Raw genomic sequence first — 12,162 nt, 5'->3', positions numbered from 1 at the left:
CACAAGTCTGGTATTAGCCTTCAAAAATAAAAATCTGATTAATAAGCAGACAAACTACAAGAGCAACAAATGTACATATAGGAAATACGGCAGCTGTCAGTCACATGACCTGTCTATTATGTGTATGTGTGAGCTAATATATACTGCCAGGGGGAGGGCTTCCTGTTGGCTGGGGATTTATCAGGCTGCCAATTTATCTTACAAATACTGAGGTAAAAATACTGAGCAAATAACGTGTTAACGAGGTCTAATACAGGAGATCACACAGGTATATACTATATACAGGGGAGATGACACACAGATATATACTATATACAGGAGAGATGACACACAGGTATATACTATATAAAGGAGGAGATGACATACAGGTACATACTATATACAGGAGGAGATAACATACAGGTATATACTATATACAGGAGGAGATGACACACAGGTATATACTATATACAGGAGCAGATTACCTACAGGTATATACTATATACAGGAGGAGATGACATACAGGTATATGCTATATATAGAAGATGACATACAGGTATATACTATATACAGGAGGAGATGACACACAGATATATACTATATACAGGGGAGATGACACACAGGTATATACTATATACAGGAGGAGATGACATACAGGTATATACTATATATAGAAGGAGATGACATACAGGTATATACTATATATAGGAGGAGATGACATACAGGTATATACTATATATAGGAGGAGATGACATACAGGTATATACTATATATAGGAGGAGATGACATACAGGTATATACTATATACAGGGGAGATGACACACAGCAGGTATATACTATATACAGGGGAGATGACATACAGGTATATACTATATATAAGGGAGATGACATATATATATACTGAGGTGAAAATGAGAGGTGTGAGGTGAAAATGAAAAGGTGTGAGTGCAAAATGAGAGGAGTGAGGGAAAATAGTGTAGTGATTGGAAAATGACAGATGTGAGGTCGAAATGACAAGTGTTGGGGGGAATGAGAGGAGTGAGGGAGAAAATGAGAGGTGTGAGGGAGAAAATGAGAGATGTGAGGGGGATAATGAGAGGCGTGATGGGAAAATAAGAGAAGTGACGTGCTATAACTAACCACAGATATTTACTATGCCCAGGCAACGCCGGGCTCTTCAACTAGTTATATATATTCATGTATATTTATATTATCGCAAATATATACTCACAGCTAATATATACATTATAATCAATTGCTTAAAATGGCTGACATAAACTGATATAAGCCAGACAGGCTGTTTGGGGATTTCCAGCCAAAAGCGGAACAGCACCAGATGTACTAAGTGATGATCAGATGTCTCAACTTTGTCCTAGATGCAGACAGCTACATTTTAGTTGCTTAATCAGAATTCATATGTGCATTAATCACAATATTCCATATATATTTAGATAGCCAATAACAGAGGAGCTTGACAATATGGTAATTAACTAACCAACCCTAACCACCCCCTTTCTATATGCAATTATAAAACCATGTATGTACAATAAATCATCAGTATTGGTGGAATGTTATTGTCACAATGGTGTACAGTGTCATTCTTGAGCGCTCAAAATGCTCAGTCTAATTGGGAATGGCCGCAGCACACACAGGGATAGATTTATCCAAACCAAATTTCCATAACAGTTGCATGTGTAGGTCTTCCTGGCATCAACAAGGGCATAGATTTTAATTCCGTATTTGCTAGGCTTTGATGTAATGTATTGACGAAATGCACATCTGCCATGAAAACCAGGGAGCATTTCGTCAAGTGACCTTCTCCCCAGGGCAATAGCTTTTCTTACAGTTTCAACAAATGTTTCTGTTCCATCACCATCTATACACTAAAGTTCCTCCTAACTTTTGGCAATTTGCCCTATAAGCTCCTGCAAGGTATAGCAATCCATAAAAAAAAGCCCAGTTCTATTTCATCTGTGGGCTTGATGATTCTGTCGCAGATGAACTTGTCCTTTCTAATGTCTATATATGGATTTGTGTATGTGACAATAGAGTCCAGAATGTCATCTGTGAATGAACTAGTCCAGAATTCAGCTGCAGTTTTAGCAATCCTTGCTGTTCCTTTAACTGTAGGAAGGTGAGTGAGAATGTTTTGAGGTTCCCTACGTTTAGTTTGCATGGGTGGCTTATTGCTCCATTTGGTTTATTATCTCTTCCCATATAATATGTTTCTATATCTTCTTCATCCTCATCATTCTCACCATCTTGCTCTGTTTAGGAATCAATTTCACATACTTCCACCCAGGTACGGACTGGGGCTGAAATTCAGGCCTGGCATTTGAAATCACACAGGCACATGCCGTTCCCAAGCACCAGATGGGATATATTACTAATATTACCCTGGATGAAGGAAAGCAAGATTTACTACAAGACCAATATTTCTAATAATGATGGCCTGCTGGGGTAAGTGACGGAGTCACCGACTTTGTGCTCCATCAACACTCTTAACAGTATGGGTGTCTTGAGAACACCGATTCTTTTAACAACGTAGAAGACAAGGTGGCCCACAACCAGACAGGCCCTTCTGGCATTTGCCAGAATTGCCAGATGGCCAGTCCAGCCCTGCTTCCACCTCATCCTGAGAATCAATCTCCCTTTCTTCTCCTAAATCCTCATGCAGTGTGGGATCTGCATCATCATCATCATCTAACAGCATCTTCACTTCATCAACATGAAGGGCTTTTGACAAATCATACATTTTCCTCTCTGCTGAAACAAGAGAGAGAATACGTGTTAGGAAACAATGTACCTGAGAAGCACACTTTCATTTGTAAGAAAACCTTACTTATTTCTATGAAATATCCACAAACTTTGCACTATCCATACATAAAACAAGCTAAATTAACAACTGTGATGACTGAAAACATAAAATACCAACCTTATATAGTGTGACCGGTTTGGGAACAATGTGTCTGAGAAGCCAGCACAGTTATATCTCCTCAGTATTTGCAATACAACTGTGATATTAGGCTTCACAAATACTCCGCATAGAACTATAGAACAGGACGGCACTAGAGCGATACTATTTTCTGAAGCCAGGACAAAAATAGGATCCAGAGCGCTAGGCGTCACGCTTGCTAAGGGGTATTGGTGCTCAGCATATTAAATGAAAACCAATAGTTCGTATATGCACATAAGAAAGAAAATATGCGGCACTCACCCCAATTCAGCAGTGGAAAGCATGAATTTTAATGGAAAACATAAACAGATAAAAATCCGTTACAACATCAGGTAAGCAGGAGGGTGCGGTGTTGGAGCTTGGACGACGGCCATTTCGCACAGCAGGTGCTTCGACGGGTCCAGATAGCACCTGCTGTGCGAAACGGCCGTCGTCCAAGCTCCAACACCGCACGCTCCTGCTTACCTGATGTTGTAACGGATTTTTATCTGTTTATGTTTTCCATTAAAATTCACGCTTTCCACTGCTGAATTGGGGTGAGTGCCGCATATTTTCTTTCTTATGTGCTTAGGCTTCACAAAGCATCAAGAGTCAGGAAGGTATTGAGGGGTGGGGGATTTCCTGACAATCTGATGAGAAATGAAACTAAAAGAGCTGCGCCTGTCAGATCAGTTGTTCCTGACGGAGGGTTACACATGTACTGTAGACAAAGCACACATTGAAACTGCACCCCAAAAAAATTATGAAAACTCTGTAAAATGCTGCTTTCAAAATGCATGTTTTTCAGAGAGTCAGCTTTGGCTGCAGAAAAACAAAATGCTGTGTGTAGACATAGACTAATATTCTTACAATATTTCATAGTTATTCATAATCTATAAATATAAAATATAATATATAACATTTATATGTAACCCCAGCTTTGCAAAAGGAATAATTATTCGGTCAGCATGCAGAATGAAGAGTAAATCACTAGGTAAAATGTCCATAAGCCATCCATCAGATCCATCAGCGGCTGAAGTGGATATTAGTGCAAGGGATTAAAGTATAAAACTATGTTTTCCTCAGTTGCAGTTTATATCATTATATTTATATCCCATAAATATATTATATACTTTCAAGTATAACTCCACTGAGGGGTATAAATAGATTTGGCTTTCAAAAGAGCTTCTAGATCAAACTGCCTATGTCATCTGTAGTAATTGGTCTCTGACCACACCTAGTCCATTAACTGTACAGACAGAATACAAGATCATTATTGTGGGATTAGTGTAGAGGAAGAGGATCAGACTGCATTACCCCTGCCAGCATAGGACACAAAAACAACAGGAGGGACAAGTGAGAGGAGGCATCTACCAAGAAGCCGTTAGTTATCATCGCCCTGTAAGGTAAGAGTCATTGCGTAGTAAACGCGATATTACTGCTGAAACAAAAGTTCTCTTGTATCTGACACATTTATAACTTTTTGGTACTACAAAGTGAACCTGTAGCATAAAAATTAAGTTGACTATTTTGCTGCTCTTTAACATAAAAGCTAAAATAGGAAATCATTTTGCATTTTGTTTTTTACTTTTATTTTACATGCAGGTTTTGAATAGTAATACTTGTGTGCATAAAATATACAGTATCTTGCAAATAATATATAGATATATATACCCTAGTGCCCTAACGATAAGACATAGAATGAGGGTAAAGAAGAGCTGCAGATAGACTGACTTGTATAATATATAATAATATAATCCTATATTATATTATATCTTGTTTATCAATCATCTATGTATCCATCCATATAATTCAGTTATTCCTGCGTAAACTTCCTGCAGTGTTTACTCCCTTATCCCGGCAGGGAAAGCACATTAGTAGCAATTATAGCATTAAAAATTAATATACATGTCCTTACTTTCTGTTTTTATTGCTTTCTCATGTCAATAAACCTTCAACACAACAAAGAACACTGCCAGCAAGCCGGTCATAGAAACTGCTATCAGCACAAGAACCACACACAAGCCTCTCATTTCCTACCCCCTCCTTGAAGTTGATGAACGTCTTTTTTCAACTGTATTATGTAATTATATAGCTATATAATAATATCAATTGCATATATATATATATACCTAAACTACAAGTCTATGACATATAATATATATGAGGAGAGTAGATAAAGCAGGCGTGAGCATCGCCCCATGTCTGCTGACTTTGGCACAATAAATGATCTGGTCGGTGTATTATGATGTGGATTTTTCTGACTGTTCCTTTTTTTCAGGGTCTTCTTCTGCTGTCATCATGGTTCCCCGGGATTCATTCGCTGTCCACTATCTGCGGGTGCTGAAAGAGATGCTGGCGTTCGTGCTGTTCAGTTACACGGTGCTGATCGGGGCTCTGCTAGTGGCCGGATGGACAACGTATCTTCTAGTCCTCAAATAAATCCCTGCCGGAATATAACACAACGTGACGAATTTGTGCAAACTTGGATTTGTCCAGTTGTATTTATCTCCTGCCCAGCACAATCCTAATGTCATCATTAACTGAATGGGTAAAATGTATTTTACCTGCTTTATGTTTGCACTTGGGCTGAAAACTGTTATCGAAAGTCACGAATGACATTATACTGTTAATATGAATAGTAAAATGCAAGCAGAGATCATCATCTGTATGAGATTGCTACTCTCGGAAACCTGCACTGCTTTCATATATGTTAAAGTATCTCAGGACTGAGCTGGATTTCATGTATGATATTAATAGTAATAATAATAAGCTGAACCGACCTTAATTTGCGTCAGTAAATAATTCGTTGTAACATTTCGCTTAAGAACTCTACCTTTTGTTTTTGGAATTTATATATATATATATATATATATATACATATATATATATATATATATGTATATATATATATATATATATAAATATTATAACAAAAGGCAATAGTTATCTATGCAGGTATGAATTATAATGCTGTCTACTATTACATATCTTTTATATATAAATGCTGTCACAGAACAACTATATAGAAATGGCAAAAATAATTTCTTCTACCAACCAATTTTGTTGCATTTTTACACAGGTCATACTATTATATTATTATATCTATATTGGTATTATATCTGTTACAAAATTTTTTTACGGCTTATAGATATTGCACTGTTCTGGTGTGAATACGTTGAAGAATATACTATTGTACGGACTACAGTGAAGCCTTTATCCAATGTCAGATTCTCAGAAAACAACAAAGAATATGAGACTTGGATGTTCTGAAAACATAGTGATATCATATTAGTATTTAATATTATAGCAATTCCTTAAAAAAAAAAAAGCTTTAATTCTGTACATTAAAATGCTATCTTCTCACATCATAAGGCTGAACAGTAATTCCAGCTGCCTGTAAGCACATGAAGACTTGTAAAACCTTTGTATAGCAAACACTGAACTCCAGTATACCGTAAACTGCTAATTTCACCTAGTGCTACATCTAGCACATAGTTAATGATTTATAATAATAAAAAATTAGAATGAAAAATGTTTTGCAATAATCAAACTTTTTGCATCTCTATAAAATAAGCATTATGTGTCTGAAGACTGGTCCAATATCCCCCGTTTGAATGGAGCAGCCTGGAACATGTGCTCTGCTGTTTTCACTATTTCTATAGACTTTGATTGGAGCTTTGTTCTTTTCATAACCAAGATTCCTACTCAGTAGGGTCAAATAAGTTGAACCCCCAGCGATCAGACACTTATCACCTATCCACAGGATTCTGAGTAAACCCATTTAATGTAATACTACAATCAATTCTGTATTGGATTAATTAAAAAAAATCAGAACCTGTATCTTAAAATGATTTTTATAATAGCTTTTTTTTTAAATAAGATGGCTATCACCAAATAGGTTGAGTTTTCTGTCAATCAAAAAAAGATAGTGATTTGAAAAATTATACACCGTAATGGGAAACATTTATGAAAACTGTGATAAATGAAAACATTGTTTGCATTCATTGCAAACAATCAGGACGAAGCCTCTTTGATTGGTGGAGATGGGGAACTGTTTCATGTTTTGTTCATTGTTCCACCAATGTATTATTTTTCATTACATTCATTGTCTTTACAACGGTAAACATGGATTTTAGGGAAAAAAAACTATTGTATCAAAGAAATAATATTATTGCCATCAATCAGTCACCAATGAAACAAATGATGGCCCAGTTCTGCTATTTTCTGCATTGTAACTTGATGTTTATCTCTACATTGTAAAGTACCTTACTGAAAATATTAGGCAGATATGAGTAATCCTACATTATTTACACATTTTTCACCAATGCAAACTGTAAATGCAAAAAAAGGCATTATTTTTGTTTACTAAACAAGGTGTAATCCAAATGCAAAATATGTGCAAAATGATGCCCAAATCGCTAAAGGATGATGGACATTTGGGGTCTGCCTAGCTTGAAGGTACCAGGTATTGTGGTTTCCACTGCAATGCAGGTTTATCCTAAATTTTGCACCTACAGCCTGTACATTTACTAACAAAACAGCCATCTATCCATCTGACGTCCTTGTTAAGCAGCACTCTGCATAGGAGATAGCTACACAAAGCTTTTAGGAAAGTACAAAAAATCCCCTGGGAGAATAATAATTACATACAAATGTTGGTGCTAAAAAGAATCAAAGTCCTAAAGCTGAGCTTGTGGGGAAAATGAACTGTAAATTTGAAGAAATTGTGTTTTTTTCCTTGGGCGAAGTAAGATGAGCTGCACATGGGGGGAGTCAAATTGATTGTGTACTTTAAGGAACCCATAATATTTCCATAGAGATGTATATCCCCAATATAGACACTGAAAGTTCATGTTGCGTGATCTCACAATTGTTCAGCGATATCCAAATGTATTTATTTTATTTATTTATACCAGGGGCTGGCTGGCAAATTTCAGCCTGGGGGCAAACACGTAGCACTGGCTCGTGAGTTGTGTCGGCCCATCTTTAACCTGCTCAGGCTGCTGTATAAAATGGCAGAGGTAGGAAGGCTTTAAAAAACGGCTGGTGCGGTTTTCATACATTCGCAATTCTTTATACATTATCGAGCCGTTAGTAATCACTCAATCATTTAGAAAGACTAAGAATTAGTATTATCATTTATTTTGCATTAGATTGAGTTGGTGCAGCGGAGTACTGTGATATAAGAACATAATAACGTTAAAGTATAACTAGTTGTCTGTTTCAAATATGGAAAATCATCAATCCAAATACACATCTAGTAGTCCACTACACCAAAGTCACTCCCAGAAAATGATTGCAATTACACATACTTCGTTATACACATGTGTTATTCCTTTGTGTGTATTTGAACAACACAAAAGAAACAGAGAAAAACGGCAAACTAGATATAATTTCACACAAAACCACAGATAAGATTGGTGGCACCTTTCTAAAATTGTGGATAAAAACCTTTGTTTCAAGCATGTGATGCTCGTTCAAACTCACCTGTAGCAAGTAACAGGTGTGGGCAATATGAAAATCAGACCTGAAACCAGATAAAAAGGGGAGAAGTTGACTCAGTCATTGCATTGTGTGTCTGTGTGTACCACACTAAGCATGGAGAACAAAAAGAAGGGAAGAGAACTGTCTGATGACTTGAGAACCCAAATCGTTGAAAACTAGTAACATCTCAAGTTTACATGTCCATCTCTAGAGATATTAATGTTTCTTTGTCCACTGTGATCAACATAATCAAGATGTTTACAACCCATGGCACTGTAGCTAATCACATTGTAGCTTATAATATAATGTGAGCCCCACATAGCATCCATATATACATACAAATATCCCATACACATGAAAAAAAAAACATCAACACATACTCACCTCGCTTCCGTTCCTCTGCACTGAGTCTCAGCAGCAGTGGGAAGACATTACATCATCGCGTCTGCTGTCTCACACGCTGATCGGTGGACAGTGGTCCCATCATCTACCAATGTATTCACCGCCGTCTGCATCCTGAGGATAGCAGATAGCAGTAAAAGCGGGCAGCGAGTGGACGGCGAGTGAGAGAGGTCACAGTGCGGCCCGTGGCCCACTGTTTCAGCCCATCAGCTGTCTCTGTCAGCAGGCAAGATTAGAATAGCCAGAAGCCGTGTGCCACAGTTTGCCCAGATCTGGTCTAATAAATCTGTAATAATTATTATGTGAACTGGACAAGCCTTCTTCATCGGATTAATTAATTGATGAATTATAATATAGATATTTCTTAGTAAAATGTTTCAGTTCTACATAAATCAAATTTAAAGGGTATGTACTAAATTATTTATTGTATGGTTTCAATGTCTCTCGGTCTTTCAATGCCGAATGCAGATCTGTCATTAGATGCTGATTTATATATAGACAGTATAATATTGGGACATGTCCACGCTCCTATTTGCCACAACACAAAAAAATATTGAGCTGTATAACTAATAGAAGCAATCAAAAACCCACACCGGACATATAGTTTTGATTATGGTGTATATACAAAGGCAGAGCATCCGCCCTCCTCACACTATGTGCAGATACTCAGCAGCCGGCCATCAGTCACCATATAATATTATTATTAATAAATTATTTATATTATATTTAATTATTTAAGAATAAGCTATAAGTCATTATTTTTAATATTATTTAATATAGAATTAAATAATCTCTATAAAACATAAAATCTGCATACCTTTATACCATTAATAAGCTACATTTACGAATAACCTGAAAATGAAACCAAGTCAGTCAGGCGGCACACGGAGGTCAGGCTGTCCTGTTAGGTGACACACGGAGGTGAGGCTGTCCTGTCAGTCAGGTATGTCATGGACGTCAGGCTGTCCTGTCAGGCAGCACACGGAGGTCAGGCTGTCCTGCCAGTCAGGCGACACACGGAGGTCAGGCTGTCCAGTCAGTCAAGCGGCATACGGAGGTCAGGCTGTCCTGTTAGGCGACACATGGAGGTGAGGCTGTCCTGTCAGTCAGGTGTCACGGAGGTCAGGCTGTCCTGTCAGTCAGCACATGGAGGTCAGGCTGTCCTGCCAGTCAGGCGGCACACCGAAGTCAGGCTGTCCAGTCAGTCAGGTGGCACACGGAGGTCAGGCTGTCCTGTTAGGTGACACACGGAGGTGAGGCTGTCCTGTCAGGTGTCACGGATGTCAGGCTGCCCTGTCAGTCAGGCGGCACACAGAGGTGAGGCTGTCCTGTTAGGTGACACACGGAGATCAGGCTGTCCTGTCAGGTGTCACGGATGTCAGGCTGCCCTGTCAGGCAGCACATGGAGGTCAGGCTGTCCTGCCAGTCAGGCGGCGCACGGAGGTCAGGCTGTCCTGTTAGGTGACCCACGGAGGTGAGGCTGTCCTGTCAGGTGTCACGGAGGCAGGGCCGGCGTCAGCACCTGGCACACCGGGCAAATGCCGGGGCCCTGGGGAGAGGGGGGGGCCCACTCATGCTGTCATAGATACAGCTGGGAGAGCAGAGCAGGAGATAACATGCTCTCTCCCCCCACAAAGTCACTGCTGGCTGCCTTCTCTTAACCCCTATGTGCCAGCTCTGACACAAGCATCTTCTCACTCAGTCAGTGCAGCCAGGCAGGCACACATAGGGGTTAACAGAAGGCAGCCAGTGTGACTGTTTGTGGGCGGAGAGAGCACTTCTCTGCTCTCCCCCCTGGGTGGCTGCAGACAGTGCTGAAGTTTATCAGGCAGATTCCGAGGAGCTCCGTCCTACCCGTGCCCCAGTGAGTGCAAAGGTATCCAGCAGCGGTTGCAGTTGTGGCTCAGTCTGCTGCTGTCTGTCTCCGCTGCCTAAAAATGTGGGTGATGTCTGGAGGAGCAGCTGGTGGGGTGCAGCCTGTAGCCGCCCAGCTCACCCAGAATACATGCATGCTGCACCAAACCTGCACCAGTGGGGTAGGAAGAAGCTTAACCCCTTCCCATCTGTATGAAGGTTATTGCCAAACCTTAAAGATAACAATCCGACCCGCATAAATGGGGTTAACTAGATGCCAGGAGGAAGGGGAGCTGCTGCCATGGATAACACTGAGCTGTGGGCTGTACGTTGGGGCCCCATGGCCCCAGGCTGGTGACTGGAGGGACTCTGCCCAGTGCTGGCATGTAGGTGATTTCTGCTCCGGAGTCTCAGCTTCTCTCCTCCACATCAGACTGTGCAGTCACAGCAACATTGGTTGTGTCTGTCCAGGTCCCAGCAGCTGCCACTGCTCCCACCAAGGACATGGCATCACTTAACCCTTCCCCTGCAGCCACCGGCAACAAATCCACATTATTCCTTGATTAAATCAGGTTCCAACCCAATAGAGCAGACATTTCCTGCTGCCATTAGGGTCCGGGAGGGGGTGACATTGGCTGCCCTGCTACTCTGTAGTGGGGGGTGACAAGTGTAACATGGGGTAACGATGACAGAGAAATGCACAGGATAATAGTGAGAGCGACAGAGGGCAGTGTATGGTATGGAGCAGTCAGGGGGTGGGCTGCAGGATCCCCCCATACTGTACATGACTGCTCGGGACAGGGAGGCGTTTAATGAGCTTCTAATGACGGGGCACTAATTGGGTCATTAGGGTTTGTGGAAAGGATTCAGCATCAGGTCCCTCATTAATGCCCGAGCTGCCTGTTACTTTGTAGCACAGATCTGTTGGGGCCACAAAACCAAACAACGTTGTTTATGTAGAAAAGTCTTTGTTTCATAGAAAAACTCAAAACAGAAAAGCACCTCTCCTGTATATATACACTGCACAGCACCTTTCCTCCTGTATATATACACTGCACAGCACCTTTCCTCCTGTATATATACACTGCAGAATCTACAATAGCTGTCACTCATGTAAGAAGTGAAATCTGGCATTGTACTATACATTTCTCTGCCGTATCTGTGCATCATAAATCGGGGTATGTGTTAAAGGGGGGGGGCCCACTGAGACTCTTTCGCCCGGGGCCCTCGAAAACCTGGAGCCGGCCCTGCACGGAGGTCAGGCTGTCCTGTCAGTCAGGCGGCACACGGAGGTCAGGCTGTCCTGTCAGTCAGGCGGCACACGGAGGTCAGGCTGTCCTGTCAGTCAGGTGTCACGGAGGTCAGGCGGCGCAAGGATGTCAGGCTGTCCTGACAGGCGGCACACGGAGGTGTGGCTGTCCTGTCAGTCCGACTAGCCTGTCAGTCCGGCGACGCGCAGCGGTCAGGCTGTCCTGTCAGTCAGCAGTCAGGCATCACGGTCAGGC

The 12,162-nt window shown here is 40.8% G+C and overlaps 1 protein-coding gene across 2 annotated transcripts; it reads left to right on the top strand.

Moving 5' to 3' along the window:
• Positions 1–4,203: 4,203 nt before the first annotated feature.
• Positions 4,204–5,702, top strand: LOC138657714 (uncharacterized). Of its 2 annotated transcripts, XM_069745404.1 has the most exons (3): positions 4,218–4,320; positions 4,883–4,997; positions 5,196–5,702. In XM_069745404.1, exon 3 carries the CDS (start codon positions 5,216–5,218, stop codon positions 5,354–5,356), a length of 141 nt encoding a protein of 46 aa, XP_069601505.1. In that variant the 5' UTR covers positions 4,218–4,320; positions 4,883–4,997; positions 5,196–5,215; the 3' UTR covers positions 5,357–5,702. The 2 variants fall into 2 exon arrangements, with proteins under 2 accessions (XP_069601504.1, XP_069601505.1); XM_069745403.1 differs by lacking the exon at positions 4,883–4,997 and having other exon boundaries at positions 4,204–4,320.
• Positions 5,703–12,162: the final 6,460 nt, after the last annotated feature.

The sequence above is a fragment of the Ranitomeya imitator genome, chromosome 1 (assembly GCF_032444005.1).
Source record: "Ranitomeya imitator isolate aRanImi1 chromosome 1, aRanImi1.pri, whole genome shotgun sequence".
NCBI classification, from domain to species: Eukaryota; Metazoa; Chordata; class Amphibia; order Anura; family Dendrobatidae; genus Ranitomeya; species Ranitomeya imitator.
The sequence above is the reverse complement of the archived record's forward strand: the minus strand, read 5'-3'. Positions and strand labels throughout refer to the sequence as shown.

Coding starts and splice junctions, on each gene's coding strand:
- LOC138657714 (XM_069745403.1), top strand. CDS start 5,216: ATGGTTCCCCGGGATTCATTCGCTGTCCACTATCTGCGGGTGCTGAAA.